We start from the raw sequence: 18,805 nt of genomic DNA, 5'->3' as shown, positions 1-18,805 counted from the left end.
TGTCTTGGAGATGCTCGACTCTGAATCGAGAAGGAAGGCCTGCTTTCCTTCAGCCACTCCTGCAACCACACAATTCCCTCTGGGGGAGAACCAGACAGGCCTTCCATGTGTGACAGCAGAGGGCGATGAGCAAGGGAAATAAAAGGAGAAATCCTGGAGGGAGAGGCTCTGGGTGAGGCAGTGGGGGGGTAAATGGGCAAGACAATGGTGTGAAGAAGTCCCCCATGGAGAGGGTGGCCATGGCACCAACCCAACAGTTGAGAACAAAACCCCTTTCCCCTTTTTTAGGAAAATTAAAGACAATTCGAAAGAAAATTAAAGCTGCTACTTATCAATCTCTCTAGGGATTCATGGAGGTCACTGTCTAAACAGAGGCTTGTTTTACATCATTTCCTGAACAGTCCATGTGTGCTAATCAGCTAGTCGTAAGGCCCCCGCCCACATGTGCCCTGCCCCCCAAGAGATGGTTGTTAATATCCCATCCCATCTGAAGCCAAAAGCACAGTAAGGGCTGCAGAGAATTTTGATATCTTACTGGTCTGCAGCCTGATTTGGGCTACGCCACACAGATTTAGTACAGCCTCTTTTCTTCATAAGTGAGGGGATCCTAAGGATACTGAGCCTTATCTCAGTGTCAGAGCTGAGTGTCAACCCACATTCACGTCTGGACCTCGGATGGGTGGAAATGGGCATGAGGGGGATCTGATTTGGGGGCAAAATGACACTTCTCTAAAACATTTGAGCTCACGACAGTTCTAGTTTGGGATAGAAATTGCGGATAAGAAAGGGAACCTATTTCCTGGCCAGGAGAGGTTTTAGGCACCAGATCAATTTGTTTACAGAGAAACAAGAAAAATATCATTTCATCCTCTAGAGAAACACTGTGACTCCTACTTTCTTTCAGCTCTTGGAAATTTGATTGATATTTACATTTCTTTTCTCCACTTTCTCTACCTCTAACTGACCCTTGAGGTTCTATCAGGTCAAGAAGGACCAGTCGTAGCTGAACAACTTTTGTTATGCTGTGCACGCACACGCATGCATGTGCGTGCGTGTGTGTGTGTGTGTGTGTGTGTGTGTGTGTGACTGATGTCTGATGCCTAAGTTCATGCTCTTTCTCCAACACCAGGCTATCTCTGAAGGAGAAGCAACTAATTCCTGCGATAGGATTGTTTAACTCTGTGTTGTGTGTTTTGTATTTAACTTAAGTTACTCAGAAGTAATGGAGCGTCCTGGTAATAGACCTTTGAAGGGAAGCTGGGTCAGCCCCTGACTAAAAAAGATAAATGGCCAGACCCTCTAGCCCTCTGGCAGCCAGGGTTTGGGCAAGTGACCTGGTAGTATAGTCAGACATCTGTGCCCAGCGATTGGACGTGGGGGCCAGGATTATAAACACCTACTGAAGCTAATCTAGGTATGATGTATCCCACATCGTGGACTTGGCTATGCCTGTGAGCCCTGCCTTTTAGATCACATCTCTCAGCCCATAATCAGGGCAGGAGATGTGGCAGGATGCTTTGTCGATGTGTGTGCAGTGACCACATTTGACTACCCCCTGAGTTAGACATTTCCTACCTATTGGTGTGGTGTCGCTCATAAGGATGGGACTCTGCAGGCGTTTCATCATCAGAACATGAGCTTCTTTCCAGGGCTATGACCCTGAGGCAAACTGCAGCCCTTTTGTGCGCTACCCTACCACACGGAAGGAGGAGGCCCCATTTCACTATCCTTAGGGGTGGCCCTCTGGGTGATTGAATCAGGATAGTCAGGTGGTTTGCTGCGAGTGTGGATGCTCTGTTCCACCCACACGGTATCAGGAAGTGTCGTGTTAATGAGCTGCCCAGCTGACTCTGATGTGGGTTGAAGCTCAAAGCTCTGACTTACTCTCTGGCTCCTTCTCACTGGGCCCATTCATGCACGAATGAGCATAATCCCAGGCTCAGCACCTCCACTTGCCCGGATTTGGGCTACATCCACCACCCGAATTCCTCCTGCCTTTTTGCCCTTCACACCACATTGAACCTGCCAGAACCTGCCACTTCCTCAGAGCATGCCATTGGACTGGCCAGCTGTCCTCATGAGGCAGACTCGTTGGGTGGAGTCCATCCATTCCCTCAGCCTCATCTTCTCTTGGCTCAGTTTTTCTCCCCAGTGCCCAGAATGAAGCCAAAAATTAATTATGATGTCCCTAAGTCCCCACTGAGCCGATGTCCACATGACTAAAATCGTGAATCATCAGAAACTCAGACATTTTTTATTTTTATTATTTTTTTTAGCGTTTATCCATTTTTTGATAGAGAGAGACAGCGTGAGTGGGGGAGGGGCAGAGAGAGAGGGAGACACAGAATCCGAAGCAGGCTCTAGGCTCTGAGCTGTCGGCACAGAGCCCGACGCGGGGCTCAAACCCACGGACCATGAGATCATGACCTGAGCCGAAGTGGGACGCTCAACCGACTGAGCCACCCAGGTGCCCCTCAGGCATTTTTTAATACCTTAAAAGAAAAGCCTTAGCCATAAACACTGAGGATGCTTGGAACCTGAGCGAGGTGGCACTGGCCAAATTAAGAAATCAAGGTGTTTTTGATGTAGGTGTCCATTTTGCATCGGGTTCCTCTTAAAAACAAAACAAAACAAAAACAGCCCTCTTAGGAGGGCCAAAAAATTATTTGCTGCCTATTTTAAAAATGAAGAGACTCAAAGATTCTATTGCTTGCCCCAGAATGCATGTGGCTAATCTGAGTCTGAACTGCTGTTGTCTTGCTCGTCCCAGGTGTCCAATTCAAGGACTGTGCCAGCTCCCCTTTCCCTCCACATCACACGATGACACAACAGTCTATTAGCAATTTGGAGCCATCCAGAAGGCAATACTCTGAGGGTGTTGGAGGTGTTACACTGCCCCAGGGAAATTAAGCCTTGTCTGCGCCCTGGTGTCCGTTCTTCTTGAACGGGCTTTCCTGCTGGCACAACGGCAAGATGTAATCATCACCACCTCCTATAAACTTTTATATTCTTTTCAAAACTTACTAATAACAGGGTAATTGCTGTAATTCAACGTCTTCTTTCCTTGAAAAAGAGGCTGGCCTGTGCACCTAATTAAACCTGCTTTTCACACTCTGACCAAGGTGTCAGATTTTGATCAGCCAAATCCCTTGGGGCTTGGCCTCTCCTTGAAGAGAGTTTATTGTTAAGGGTCTGGTGAGATTTTGAGTTGAAAAGTGATTAGTGAAATTGCTCCTCATTCTAACTAGAGCTCACAAAAGAGCGAAGAGCGAAGGGTTCCGTTGTCCCTGGTAAAATAGACAAAATCACTATTTTTTTTAACTTAGCCAAAGAAATGTGAAATTTCTATGAAGTCTTGAGAGGTGCCTCTCAGACTCGGAGACTCTGAAATCTTTAATGGTTGATGGTATCTATTTGACTTCTTTGAATAATGAAGTGTGAACCAGGTCACCATAGGACCCATTTTGCCTAGAAAATCCAAAACCAATAGACAAGTAAAACCTTGGTTTGCAAGCACAATTCATTCCTGAAACAGGCCTATCATCCAAAGCACTTACGTATCAAAGTGAATTTCAGGAACCATTGGCTCGGTTGTGACCACATGACATCCTGCATCACATACGACTCATATTGCAAGACATCGCTCGTTTATCAAGTTAAAATTTATTAGAAATGCTTGCTCGTCTTGTGGAACACTCGCAGAGCCCGTTACTCGCAATCCAAGGTTTTACTGCATCTCCAAGGCCAGTCTTCTTTATGACCCAAGACTGCAATTTTCAAATTTTATAAATTTGAAATAGCAAACAGCTTTCATCTTTAAAAACCCTCATCTGATCCTATATTCCACCAACTACTGCCCTCTTGCTCTTTCAGCAACTTCACGGTCAATGGACAGCTTTCAAATCTTAGCTTATTTGTCCTCTTGGCAACATTTGACTCTGTCGAGCACACCTTTCTTGAAATTCCTTTATTCTTCGGATTCCTCAAGCATCCTTCTCTCTGGTGTTTTTCTATCCCATCTCCTCAAGTTCCAAACATACCTGCTTATCCAACCAATGCTTGCTATTGTCCAAATGAAGCTATCTGGGAAAGAGAGGAGGTGAGCTCATGGGGAGTAGGAATTATTTAATAAGTTGTGCTTTCTTTAGTACATCTGTCCAATAGAGCCTTCTATAATTATGCACTTGAAATGTGGTTAGTGAATGTGACTGAGGAAGTGAATGGTTAAGTTTAATTTAATCTAACAAAAAGAGCCACGTGTGGCTGTTGGCTACTGTATTGGACAACGCAGTAGAGAATCTTGCTACACAAAATGTGGTCCGTGGGCCTGCAGCGTGGGCATCGTCTGGGTGCGAGTTAGAAATTCAGACATTCAGGGCCCACCCCAGGCCTGCTAAATCAAAATCTGCATCCTTAACAAGATCTCCAGGTGATTTACAAGCACAGTAACATTTGAGAGACATTGCCCTAAAAGGTTCATTCAAAAAAATGTTTTAATGTTTATTTATTTTTGAGAGAAAGAGAGAGAGAGAGAGAGAGAGAGAGAGAGAATGAGTGGGGGAGGGGCAGAGAGAGAGAGGGAGACACAGAATCCAAAGCAGGCTCCAAGCTCTGAGCCGTTGGCACAGAGCCCGACTCGGGGCTCGAACCCATGAACCGTGAGATCATGACCTGAGCTGACGTCAGACGCTCAACTGACTGAGCCTCTCAGGTGCCCCCAGAAGGCTCATTTTTAAAGCGCTACAGTGACAGGCACATGTGTTTTTCCTAGCACACTTTCTGGATATTATTATACCTGAAGGAGATCCTTTCTGTGAACTCTTATACCAAGACCTTCTTGACACAGTAATCAAATACATTGTTAGCCACATCCTGACTGAAATGACCTCTAGATGTTGAAATACTCAGATAATCATCATTTCAGAAAGCAGCTGAACTTAACCTAGTGACCTGCATTACGTCTGATTCTTCCGTAGCATCTGTTGTGTGGTTGTACAACCTCCCATTCCTTTTCCCTGCTCTGAGGGAACAGTATGTTCCTGTCATAAAGGAGTAGAATGAAGCAGAGAAAAAAATTAAACCACAGTGGAAAGACTTCTGAAGAAGTAACTGGCTTTTTCTATACTGTAATTTGATCAGCACAAGAGATGACCCACACGGAGCATTTGGAGATCTGAAGCTAAGAAGATGATAGGAAAAATGTATGTTGGATGTAATGTTTCCTCATTCTCAATTGAATGTCTTCATACTCTGGAACACTTACAAAGTGTTAAGAGACACAGTCACCTAAAAAGAGACAAGACTCTTGGAATATGGCGGAACCTCCAGTTGTAGTGGCCTGGACAATGGTCCAGGGCAGCAGAGCAGATCAGCAAAGGAGGAGGGATAGGGCATGTGTGGCTTCCACTCAGGCTGCCTTCCTGGCCTCAGTTTCTTCTCCTGTGAAATGATCTACTTGGATTTAGTAGAGCCTCTTTTAGGTCAATTTCAGCTATCACGTTCTGCCTTGGTCCCAGAACTCTTGTGCAAATTAAAAATGATCGGATAGGGGCACCTGGGTGGCTTAGTTGATTAGCCACTGACTTCGGCTCAGGTCATGATCTCACGGTTCGTGGGTTCGAGCCCCGCATCAGGCTCTGTGTTGACAGCTCAGAGCCTGGAGCCTGCTTCGGATTCTGTGTCTCCCCCTCTCTCTGCCCCTCCCCTGCTCACATTCTGTGTCTGTCTCTCAATAATAAATAAACATTAAAAAAAATTTTTTTAAATGATTGGATAATTATCTTCAAAAGGATTCTTCCCAGCCACTCTTAGAAAATCACGTATTTTATACATTCAACAAATGTTGAATTCATTCAATGTGTCTGTGTGAGGCACTGTTCTGGGCACCGGGAAGGAACAAGAAGCTATCCAGGTAGGGTCTGGTGAAATACATCTTTAAGAAAGTGGCAAACAAATCAGCACCTTTTAATTCTCCTACCTGTTAACAATCATTGCCCAAGACTTTGAAAAGCCAGTCAGGGTGCCCTGTTCAATCTAAAGGTCCAAATCTAAGTACACTGAGACATTGGAAGGAGTATATCCTCTCAGACAGGAAAACTATGATGCTCAATTAAGCAATAAAAATATCTGGTGGGAAATCATATGCAAAGGATTCAAACAGGGCATGTGGTAGTCCTTAGAATTTGCCTAGCACTGTGGCAGTCACATACAGCTTTCTCGAAGAGGTGACATCAATCCTGAGAACTGAATAAGAGGCAGCCTGCCCTGTGGAAGTAAAAAAATCACACCAGGCAGAGGAACTCACAGATGCAAAAGGGCACAATGCACGAAGACCTGGGTGGGCTCAAGGGGCAAAAACAAATCCATGGTGTGGTTTATAAGTCAAGGTTGAGCATGTTAATGGAAGGCCAGCATAAATCTCTGCTTTCGTTAGGGTTTTTTTTTTTTTTCTTAATGTCTAATCTCCATCTTTCTTGCTATATTTAAAATCATTTATCCTTTTATCAAGTGTAGAGAACAGTCTGCCAGGACAAAGTCTACATTTATACATATTTGAATACTAATATGCATGGCTCTCAACATCCAGGACTTTTGTGTGCCAACTTTGGTTTCATTATTTGAGATGATAGCTATACTAGAAATAAATGCCAGAGAATATTTTTTAAAAATGTTTCTTGCAACATGCTGTTTGATGCTCCTCAGTCACAGAAATGCTGCCCTGGGTCACCTTCTACAGGGGGAAAAGTGAGAGGAACAGAATGGCCTGCCTGGGCCTCCAACACCTTTCCATCTGTGAAATGGAGGGGTGGGATGGGATGCTCTGTCTGGACCCTCTGGTTTCAAATCCCATGCCTCCATGGAAGAAAGTTATGTTGCACCTGACAGAGATAAGGAGAAGGACCGAGAACACAGATGCCCAGAGTTGGGAGAGGTCCAAGTCCCAGGTGCTGCCTCCAGTATATGGGTGGGCCTAGCCTCTGGGTGTTTGGGGTCAAACAGGGCATCATGCCTGGCACTTCGGGGTCTTGGTTAATAACTTATGAATATAAACAGGTTTGGGAATTAGCAGTTGCAGATTTTGTTACCACTTTCCTACGGATATTTCATAGTAGCAATTTAACAACCAACCATAGAATGACCAGCGACCCCGACCACATCATTCCAGGAGCAGGGATTACCCACCAATGGCCTTCTAAGATGGCATCTTCCATGGAGGGGGAAGAGTGGGCAAGATGGCAGCATTTCCAGCAGCATCGACTTTGGAGCCCCTCTTGCGCAGGACAGATAGACTTCTGCAAACTGACTTAGGATAATCACCAAGGTTAATGCCTTACTTTAGCAGTTTATTTGGGGGCAAAGAACTACATTTAAAGAAGAATTTTAACTTCCTAGAATTTTAAAATATACTTTTATTTAAGCACAGAGGTTCAATCCAAAAACAAGATTCCAGATATTGCAAGGAAGAAGATGGAACCTGAAACCATAGATTATGAAAGGCGCTCTCCGAAAGTATCTCAAGTTCACCATCATACAATGTGGTGTTGTGGGTATGAAGGCTTGGAATGAGGTTGTGGTTGTTACCCTTGGCTACTCCCTAAGTGGTCCTGTGGCGGCCTGTGGTGATTTTATAAACTCTCTGCATTGTGGCGGCTTCATCTGTTAATGAAGATAATTGTTTGTACTCTTGAGGACTAGGACGAGGTGATTGCTAAGCTCTCATATTAAGGTTTTGTTATTTTTCTTGAAAATCTGGGCACCGTTCAAGGAAAGCAGAGCTGAATTCTAGGTATAATGGGAAAAAACATGGTCTGCACAGTGGTGTAAATACAATATACACACATCTTAATACTTTGAAATCCTTACATCGTCAATGTGAACACTTAATTTGTGGGCTGGCCATAGTTTCAAATTATAACTGAATTTATTTTTGCCTGCATTGTTGGTCACACCTAACTCATCTCCCAGTTAGTCCTTCAGCAGACAAGCAACCTCTAAATATAGCACAGTTTCTATGGGAACATCCTTTATCCTACCCATTCTGGGAACACATTTTATCTAAAAAATGAGGCCTGCCAGATCAATCTAGGCATACAAACTAGATTTGTATTTTTGAATTACTTTGATTTAAAGAGAGGTGTTTAAAACCGGTTGAAATGTTGGTTCTATGTGAAAATTTTCCAGTGGAGTTGAGTTGGTATAAATTTGCTTTTGGTAATAAGAGTTGGCAATCTCATCTTCTACTAGGGGGTGTTTCGTTTTTTTTCCTGAAACAATTAAGCATATGGGTCTAGTGCCTTTAGATTCTGCTGTCTTATATCTCTGTGGCCACAAGCATTGCTGCATGATCATTAGCAAATGGAGCAGGTGGGGGATGACATTCATTTTTCCAAAGTAAATGAGAATTTTATCCGTTATTGAAATGCAGGCTGACCTGAACATGCCATATGGGTGATATTATGTATCCTTCTGAATTCCTGTAGCCGAACAGTAATATGACTTGGGGTTGGGTTTGCCTACTGCTAGAAGACATGTTAGTCTTTGCCTCTTTACCTGTCCTAAATCCAATGCTTCCTTAAAATTATTCTTTGAGGACTTAACACAGCTTGAGATGCCTATGAAATTAGGAAGTGAGGTTGAGGTAAGAAAAGGAAAGACTTTTGAGAAAAACGAAATGAGCCCTCTTGTAGCAGTTAGAGCGCCAGAGGTCTGAGCTTCGAAAGAACCATATGTCCAAATGCAGTTAATGAGAGAAGGGAGTCTCTGAAAATTGAAACACAGAGCTGTATTTTGAGCATATGGTTGAGAAGATGCAAGTCTCAGAGAAAGTAGTCCACGAGGTCACAGTGTGAAACATATAAGAATGATAACAAGGAACATTTGAAAAAAAGAAAACTCTTTAAGTTTTTCAGGTTACTAAGAAAAATTTCCGCAAATACATCACTAATAGTAAAAATGAAAGTCTTCACTTATAGGAATCCTTTTTTTTTTTTTTTTATCTGTTTAACCACGAGCTGGAGAGACAAACATCCGTTTGTGGCCCAGGCAGTTTATCTGGGCCCTCCATCTTGACTGTTCCAGACTTCAGAGGCTGTCAGTCTAAAGCGCGTTCATCATCCACCATCCATCCCAAGATTCCTCTCGACTGTGCCATTACTGGAGTCTGGATTCAAGCAAACTGTTCTTACTGTAGATGTAGGTCACCAACACATGACCAGGGTGGCCTGACTCCTCCACCAGAAACAAATCATAAGAGGAAAAGAACAAGTAAGTAGTCTGGGTACTCATTTGTTTCTGCATAGAAAACAAACAAAGAAATAACTAGAAATTATAAGCTGTTAAAGGATCATGTTGGGGGTGGGCAGTGCCATAAAGTCCTGGGGCGGTGGGCGGTGGGGGGGAAGGAAAGCAGTGGAACATAATCCCCATGCATTTTTTGTGGGTCAGTTCTGAGAAGTAACTGCAAATGAATGGGATCTTGTGTTTATGAAATATCTTTGTGTGCGTTATGGAGGGAAAATGACATTGGCACTTTGATGACCAATTCTATGTCAGGGAATCCGTTGGGTTCTTTATAGACACACTCTAACTTACTTCTTACAGAATCGATCTTCTCCTTCCCATATTTACAGCTGAAGAGACAACTTTAGGGTTAAACGTTTGTCCCGTGATGAGGCAGCTAGTAAGTGACAGTTCACGCTGTTTGCAAATGTCATACTGCCTTGAGAGCAGTGTCCACTTAGACTGTGGAACTGGTAAATAATTTAGGTTTTTATCGCTTTAAAATAATTTCAAACTTGCATTTTGTCTTCTTCGACTTGAGGACTGCCAAAATTTGAAAGGTAAATTAGTATCATATTTGTTCACAAATCATATAAAACTATTCTGTTTCACCCAAAAAACATATAAACATTGTATATTTTAAATACATGCACTTTGTTAAAATGCATATTTCAGCACATAAAACTTAGGTTATTATGCAAGTTCTAATTATATATGCAAGTTTTTGAGTTATAATAAAATTATATATATGCAATTTTTTATTATTGCATATATATATGCATATATAAACTCTATGCCTAACATGGGCATATATATAAAATAATAATTTTATTATTTTTATTTATTATATATATGCAATTATATATATGCAAGTTTTTGAGTTATAATAAAATCTTACTTGATCATATTAAATATGCCAGGTCCAATATAATGCTTCGGAAACAAAAAAATTTACTTATTCCCTACAAGGAGATTCTGGAGTAGCAGAAGAAAAATTCTAAGATATTTAGACATTCACTGTAGAATAACTTCTCACGCAGATACAAAGGCTCAAACACTGCTCTGGCCAGCTGGGCAGGAGACATATGAGGAAAAAGGACACAGATCCTTCTGGACAGGGAAGTCTGATCCGTTGATGCCTGGATCCAATCAAAGGTTTAAAAACATTATTTATTTATTTTTATTTAAAATTTTTTTCAGCAGGAAGTTGGTGGGCCAAAAGGGATTTTTAAAAATTTTTTATTGAGATATTCATTAAATACTTACAGATGCCACAACAATTTTATGTCATACAACTGTATATCTGCCTAGGTGTAGGGTAAGGAGAAAGAGGCAAATGTCCTTTCGTTTCTGTTGTTTCGTGATGAGAATCATAACTTCTATATGGCTTTTTTGCTGTACTTATAAAGCCGTCTCAAGCACACTAACTCATTTAATTTCCCAGTCATCTTCTAACGTAGGCTGTATGATTTTCCCATTTTACAGCCAGAGCTCCATGGAGCCGGGTGACTCATGCACACACCACAGTGACTCAGTGACAAGAGTTGGCACTTACCTGCAGGGTGGCAGATTGCTACGCTGTCCCTGCTTCTTACACATCCATCCCTGAAAAACTTAAATAAAAACTAAACAGAACTCGCCCACCAACCCCAACTTTACATGAGGAAAAGATTCAAGGTTGGCAAGAAGGAGAGAGCGCAGGGCATATGCACAGTCGATGCTGCTCCCTGCTCAAAAGCAATTTGCAGAAAATATTTTATAAATTAGTTATTTGTTTTTTAAAGATGGCTCTATGCCTAACATGGGCTCAGACTCATGACCCTGAAGAAGAGAGTCGCATGCTCTACTGACTGAGGCAGCCAGGCGCCCCTAACAGAAATATATTAAAATGTTGTCTGATGCCTCTTCTTACAATAATTGCACACAATTGATCTGATCTTCTCTACGTTATCTCAAACTGGATCCTGACGATAGAAGGAACGGCCCTTGTAGATCTGATATGAGCATGTACTGTGTATATACTGACTCTGCCTCTGTTTAAATTTTTGTTATCCTGTTCATCATGAATTTTTGCATTGATTTTGAGGGTTTTTTTTAATTGCATTGAAGTATTGTTTATTTTGATTACTGAGTTTTTGGCCCTTCCTTAAATTTTATGCCAGCGGCTAACATGTCTCATAGTAATCCCAGCCGTGGTATGTGAGCTTAGACATACCTGTGAATAGAACACCTGTGTGTACGGTTAGGAATTTTATATTCAAGCAAACTTATTTTTGTGATTTAGCTTCAGCGTGTCTCTTCAGTATGTCTGGGTAATTAAGTGGAGTCTTAAGTGACTCCATTTTGGGTAGACAGCTTGAGGGTTGTAAATAATCAGCTGGGATTGCAAAACTCAATACTATTAAAGTGCAGTTTCTGTGTAGTTTTACTATATCCATTATAATTTTGCAAAACTTTTGATTTAGGGGTTTATGATCTTCGGAGCATTTTGTGGTGAGACATGGAGCCCATCAGCACGACCACCCTGCCAAATGCCTCAAACACAGACCAAGGCCACTGCAAGGGGCAATGCAGGGTGATTCTGATAACACTCTATGGCGTGGTTTTGCTGGGAGGCACTACTGGAACAGTATTGATGTCACGTATGATGTTCAAAAGGAAAAGCCAATCAATGATTGCCATGATCGTTGTCAATATCATAGTGCTGCACTCAGTCCTCCTGGTCAGCCTTCCATTCCGCCTCAGCTATTATATCTTAGAGGTCTGGGAGTTTGGAACCTTTCTCTGCCGATTGGTCAGCAGCATATTATATGGTCATATGTACGTCACCTTTTTTTTCTACGTGGCCATTGTCATACTCCGATTGCTCATCTATTTTAAGAAACTCCAAATGCAACAGTTGCAAAAGTGCCATGCGGTAGTTTTAAGCATTGTTATTTGGACCGTGAGCGGCCTCATTTTTTTGCCAATATTATTTTTACAATATGGCATAAATCCAAGTTACTCAAAACAACGACGATGCTTTGAGTTCTACAAAGATATCAACCGCAGAGAATTCATTATCTTGAACTACTCTATGATTGTTATCATGATCACAACGGTTGGGGTCCTCTTCCTGATACAGATGGGCGTCATTCTCCAACAGACAAAAGCTCTCTGGCCTGACATGTGGGCCCATCAAGACTATAGAGCTCAAATCAAGAGCTTCTTCTTCCTTCTAGTAATAGTGGTCTGTTTTATACCCCATCATGTATTCCGGGTACACTTTATTCAAAATTACTCAGAGATAGACAATTCTGAGTTAGTTCTTTATAATGAAATTTTTGTTGCTTTAACTACTGTCTGTTGCCTGGATATGGTGTGCTTCATAGGTGGAGTTATCCATTAAATATTCCTCGTCACTTGCTTTGTAATCAGCTTTTTACCATTGTGACAAAATAGTTTCAAATGAATGACTGCTACCATGATTCCAAATGTTTCAATGCTCTGCTCTTAATTATCACCAAAATTGTTTTTCCATGAAAAGGTAGAAGATTGACAGTTTCTTCTCTTCTGAGAGAACGACGATCTGTTCTCCATTAACTATAGAATATATTCAATTTCCATAGCTCTACACAAGTTGACCCCCAAAATCCTTTCGACACTCAACTCCTACCCCTTTTTCAGGAGATACTTCTGCTAAGCACAACCATTGCCTTTCCCTATGCAGTAATCCAGGCTGTTCTCTTTGCATTTGCTCTTGCTGGGCTTTGATCTTAGAATGTTATTTCCCTCCGTCTCCAAACTATCTACTCAAGGTCCAGAGAACCTGAAGATATGGATTGTAGGAGACTTAACTTATTCAACTGATGCTCAACCTGAGATACATGCCTCTTGAAAATGACTGATAGACAGTAAAGCTATGGCTGCTGGCCATGGTATTTAGAGGAAAGAACCAGCTTAGTCAAATGACTTAGAGGAAGTCCTTTCAGGATTAATCGAGCATTAATATGGTTTGATTCTGACTAAGACTTAGTAGGGACTCAGGAAACAGAATGCCTCCCATATCATTCCAGACATGGATCTGTTAAGCAGAAAAAGAAATTGGAAAAGGTGGAAAGCATCTGGACTTAGTCTAAGCATGCTGGCAGACTATATTACAGCCCAAACCTTTGAGAATGTGAGACTATTCTTAACCTTGTTCAAGGCACCCTTTATGACCAAGTAGTGTTATATAATGAAAATCAATTCTGGTATCAGTTAAAATCAATAAAAATAACCAAGACAACCAACTTGGATTGAGATAAGTAGAATCCAAGTGGGTCGTCTTTGTTATTTTTATTGCGTTAACTGATACTTAACTGATATAGGAATTGACATGCTCTGGGGTGGCTGGGTGGCTCAGTAGGTTGAGTGTCCAACTTCAGCTCAGGTCATGAGCTCACGGTTCGTGATTTCGAGCCCTGCGTTGAGCTCTGTGCTGACAGCTCAGAGCTTGGAGCCTGCTTGGGATTCTGAATCTCCCTCCCTCTCCGTCCCTCCCTGGCCCATGCTCTGACTTTCTCTCCCTCTCTCTCTCAAAAATAAATAAATGTTAAAAAAAATTTTTTTTAAAGAAATTGACATGCCCTTGTGATTTGTTTATAACAATGCTACCTTTGATATTAAATTTACTGACTCAAATAACCAAACCCTTATGGCTGACAAGGCAGCATAGTTTACACAAAAGAGTTTTGGAATAATCTGGGCATGTGGATTCAAAACTTTTTAGTAACTATGGAATCATGGATGAGGTATTTATAATCTCTGATCCCCACTGTCCTATGCTATAGGGTTTTGGTAAAGCTGAAGCAAGATAGCAACATGTGTTAAATAATGGCATAGTGCCTGACATCCCATACTCAGGATAATATTACTTACTCTCCTAATCCAGGGGCAACTTTGTGCAAATAATTTAAAAATAGACCTAAAATGTTGATTCATATAAAAATAAATTTTAGAAGCTTAGATGCTATTGGTCAATGTTAATCTCATACGTTGTGTCATTAAGTCAGTAACTAAATGGATGCTTATTCCTCTTTTTGCCTATAAGAAATTGTCATTATTATTCTATAATTATTAATAATACTTTAAAATACTATAGGAGAACCATTTTATAATCCTGCTGTCACAGAACAAGATAAATAGCGGTGCACTTACATGCAATCAGTGAAGGAAACAATCAGCAAAACTAAAAGGCACCCGACAGAATGGGAGAAATATTTGCAAACGACATATCAGATAAAGGGTTAGTATCCAAAACGTATAAAGAACTTATCAAACTCAACACCCAAAAAACAAATAATCCAGTGAAGAAATTGCAAAAGATATGAATAGACACTCCTCCAAAGAAGACACCCAGATGGCCAACAGACACATGAAAAGATGCTCCACATCACTCATCATCAGGGAAATACAAATCCAAACCACACTCAGATACCACCTCACACTGGTCAGAATGGCTAAAATTAACAACTCAGGCAACTACAGATGTTGTTGAGGATGCAAAGAAAGAGGAACACTTTTACACTGCTGGTGGGAATGCAAAGTGGTGCAGCCACTCTGGAAAACAGTATGAAGGGTCCTCAAAAAGTTAAAAATAGACCCAGCAAGTGCTGATTCGAAGGAGCACAGGCACCCCAATGTTTTTGGCAACACTATCAACTATAGCCAAAAGAGCACAAATGTCCATCAACTGATGAATGGATAAAGATGTGGTATATACATACAATGGAATATTACTTGGCCATCAAAAGGAACGAAATCTTGCCATGTGCAATCATGTGGATGAAACTAGACTGTGTTAGGCTAAGCAGAAGAAGTCAGTCAGAGAAAAACAAATATATGATTTCACTCCTATGTGGAATTTAAGAAACACAACAGATGAACATAGGGGAAGGGAATAAAAAATAAGATAAAAACAGACAGTGAGACAAACCGTAAGAGACTCTTGAATACAGAGAACAAACTGAGGGTTGCTGTCGAGGTGTTGGGTGGGGGGTGGGCTAAATGGGCAAGGGGCATGAAGGAGGGCACTTTTCCGGATGAGCACTGGGTGTTATATGTCAGTGATGAATCACTAAATTCTATTCCTGAAATCATTATTACACTATATGTTAACTAACTTGGATTTAAATTAAAAAAATATCACTTTTGGGGGCACCTGAATGACTCAGTCAGTTGAGCCTCCAACTCTTGATTTCAGCTCACATCATGATCCCAGAGTTGTGAGATCAAGCCCCGTGTTGGACTCTGCACTGAGCATGGAGCCTGTTTAAGGTTCTCTCTCTCTCCCTCTGCCCCTCTCTCCCCCCTCATGCACTCTCTCTCTCTCTAAAATAAAATTTAAAAAATGTAGTCACTTTTTAAGGGGATATGGTAATGTCCTAAGTAACTTCAAGATTGATTGTGATTGATTGTGTAACTTTAGGATACAGTCAGGACTCAACTTACCACTTTGTTGGGTTCTACGAATTCCTTTTAATATCGCGGACAGCAGAGCTAAGATGGCCTCTAATGGTCCCTGCCTAATATTACTGCCCCTGTGTCATCTCCCCTGTTATGGACTATTGACTTGTTAGGAAGTAAAGAGGGCAGAGAAATGAGATATCGCTTCCAATGTTAGGGTATAAAAAGACTATGGCTTCCATCCTGGGCACTCTTTCTGTCTTTCTTGCTGTCTCTTGGATTCCTTCACCCTGGAGGAAACCACCTGCCATGTCATGGAAGCACGTGTGGCAAAGAATCAAGACTTTCTCACAGCCACATGAGTAAGCTTGGAAGTGGATCTTCCGAGACCTGACAGTAGACCTGGCATGAGCTCAGAAGCAGATCCTCTCCTACTTGAGTCTTGAGGTGATGCCAGCCCTGGCTGGCGTTGAGTGGAGTCTCATGAGAGATCCCGAGCCGGAACTACTTGGTTTATCTGTTCCTGGATTCCTGACATGAAACTATGAGATGATAAATGTGTGTTGTCTGAATCTAGTAAGTTTCAGAATAATGTATTATGCAGCCAAAGGTAGCAAATGCAGTAAGTGAGTTATTTGCACCTGTGCAATGCTGCCACTTAAGGCACTCGTGTCTGACATTTACAATCCACTAGTTAGTTCCTGCCTGCTCCAGTCGTGCATGGTGACAAGCACATCCTCGCCTGTTCTCTGAGTCAATAAGAACTGTGTCTGGTATCGTATAAGCTTTACTTCTGTCCCTGAAGAATAGGAAAATAATGATACTCTATGGAGATGCATTGGGGTGGTTTAGGGTGAAGATTGCAAAGGGGACAGAGTGGGCAGGGATTGTTTGTTGGTCATATTGACGTATGGATTCCTGGTGCTCCAGATGTGATTCCCAGACCATCACTAGCAGCAGCAGCAACTGGGACCTTATTAATAATGCAAATTCTTGGGGCACCTGCATGGCACAGGCTCAGTTGGTTGAGTGTCCAACTTCAGCTCAGGTCATGATCTCACGGTTCGTGAGTTCAAGACCCTCATCGGCTCTCTACTGTCAGCGTGGAGCCTGCTTGGGATCCCCTGTCCCTCTCTCTCTGTCCCTCCCCCACTCACGTCCTCTCTCTCAAAAAGGAATAAAAACATTAAAAAAATGCAACTTCTTGAGCTCTACCTGAGACCTACCGATTCAGAAATTCTAGATGTGGGACCCAATGGTAATGTGTTGTAACACCTCTCTAGGTGATTCTGAGGTGAGCTAAAGTATAAGAATCACCTCCCTTCAACCAACGGAATGGGAAAAGATATTTGCAAATGACATATCGGATAAAGGGCTAGTATCCAAAATCTATAAAGAGCTCACCAAACTCCACACCCGAAAAACAAACAACCCAGTGAAGAAATGGGCAGAAAACATGAATAGACACTTCTCTAAAGAAGACATCCGGATGGCCAACAGGCACACGAAAAGATGCTCAACATCACTCCTCATCAGGGAAATACAAATCAAAACCACACTCAGATATCACCTCACGCCAGTCAGAGTGGCCAAAATGAACAAATCAGGAGACTATAGATGCTGGAGAGGATGTGGAGAAACGGGAACCCTCTTGCACTGTTGGTGGGAATGCAAATTGGTGCAGCCACTCTGGAAAACAGTGTGGAGGTTCCTCAAAAAATTAAAAATAGACCTACCCTATAACCCAGGAGTAGCACTGCTAGGAATTTACCCAAGGGATACAGGAGTACTGATGCATAGGGGCACTTGTACCCCAATGTTTATAGCAGCACTCTCAACAATAGCCAAATTATGGAAAGAGCCTAAATGTCCATCAACTGATGAATGGATAAAGAAATTGTGGTTTATATACACAATGGAATACTACAGGGCAATGAGAAAGAATCAAATATGGCCCTTTGTAGCAACATGGATGGAACTGGAGAGTGTGATGCTAAGTGAAATAAGCCATACAGAGAAAGACAGATACCATATGTTTTCACTCTTATGTTGATCCTGAGAAATTTAACAGAAACCCATGGGGGAGGGGAAGATAAAAAAAAAAAAGGAGGTTATAGTGGGAGAGAGCCAAAGCATAAGAGACTGTTAAAAACTGAGAACAAACCGAGGGTTGATGAGGGGTGGGAGGGAGGGGAGGGTAGGTGATGGGTATTGAAGAGGGCACCTTTTGGGATGAACACTGGGTGTTGTATGGAAACCAATTTGACAATAAACTTCATATATTGAAAAAAAAAAAGAATCACCGCCCTAGATTAACTTGCTAGATTAAAAATGGACACAAGTTCTTGACATGGCTTCCATCACGAGGTGGAATCTCTGTCCCTCACCCTTCCCTGTGAGTGGAATTTGTGACTGTGTCAACAAACAGAACACAGGAGAAATGACACTGCCAGTTTCCAGAAGGAAGCCTAAAGAGGTCAGAAGCCTCCATTCCCTGCCACGTGGAACACTAGCTCTTGAAGCCTGAACAGTCCCAGAAGAAGTTTGACTTCTCTGGGAGTACACCTGGAGATGTTTGCGACTACATGGAGATGAAGGGGAGAGGAGCCCAGAGGAGCCCAGCCTTCCAGCCAAAGCACAGATGTGCAAATGAAGCTGCTTGGGCCCTCCAGACCACCCAGCTGCCTTGTGGATACCACCGAGTGACCCCAGTCCACATCACCTGGTGCAGAGAAGTTGCCCACCCAACCCTGCGCCTGAATTCCTGGCCCATGCAATGGAGAGATATAATGAAATGATTGTGTTAAGCTACTAGATTTGGGGCGCAACTCATTATGCAGCTTGGGACAATAGATGACTCACCACAAATGAAATTCTAGATCAGTGCTGCCCAGTGGAAATGTGATGCGTGTCACCAAGGTGAGCCACATATGTAATTGAAAGTTTTCTAGTTGCCATATTAAAACAGGAAAAAGAAAAAGGTGAAGTTGAATTTAAGAATAGGCTTTAACCCATTCTATCCCAAATTTTATCATTTAAAGAGGTGATCAATATAAAAATTATTAATGAGATTTTTCGCATTCTTTTATCCATAGGAAGC

The 18,805-nt window shown here is 42.0% G+C and overlaps 1 protein-coding gene across 3 annotated transcripts; it reads left to right on the top strand.

Moving 5' to 3' along the window:
- Positions 1-9,070: 9,070 nt before the first annotated feature.
- LOC109268050 (probable G-protein coupled receptor 141) lies at positions 9,071-12,684 on the top strand. 3 transcript variants are annotated; one of them, XM_019451137.2, is made up of 3 exons: positions 9,071-9,264; positions 10,320-10,434; positions 11,745-12,684. In XM_019451137.2, the coding sequence occupies exon 3, from the start codon at positions 11,780-11,782 to the stop codon at positions 12,665-12,667; it is 888 nt and encodes a 295-aa protein (XP_019306682.1). In that variant the 5' UTR covers positions 9,071-9,264; positions 10,320-10,434; positions 11,745-11,779; the 3' UTR covers positions 12,668-12,684. The 3 variants fall into 3 exon arrangements, with proteins under 3 accessions (XP_019306682.1, XP_019306683.1, XP_053752782.1); XM_019451138.2 differs by lacking the exon at positions 10,320-10,434; XM_053896807.1 differs by lacking the exon at positions 9,071-9,264 and having other exon boundaries at positions 10,182-10,434.
- Positions 12,685-18,805: the final 6,121 nt, after the last annotated feature.

Source organism: Panthera pardus, unplaced genomic scaffold (assembly GCF_024362965.1).
Source record: "Panthera pardus isolate Hobbes unplaced genomic scaffold, ASM2436296v1 HiC_scaffold_8, whole genome shotgun sequence".
Lineage (NCBI taxonomy): Eukaryota > Metazoa > Chordata > Mammalia > Carnivora > Felidae > Panthera > Panthera pardus.
This window is presented reverse-complemented; position numbering and strand designations above follow the sequence as displayed.

Coding starts and splice junctions, on each gene's coding strand:
- LOC109268050 (XM_019451138.2), top strand. CDS start 11,780: ATGGAGCCCATCAGCACGACCACCCTGCCAAATGCCTCAAACACAGAC.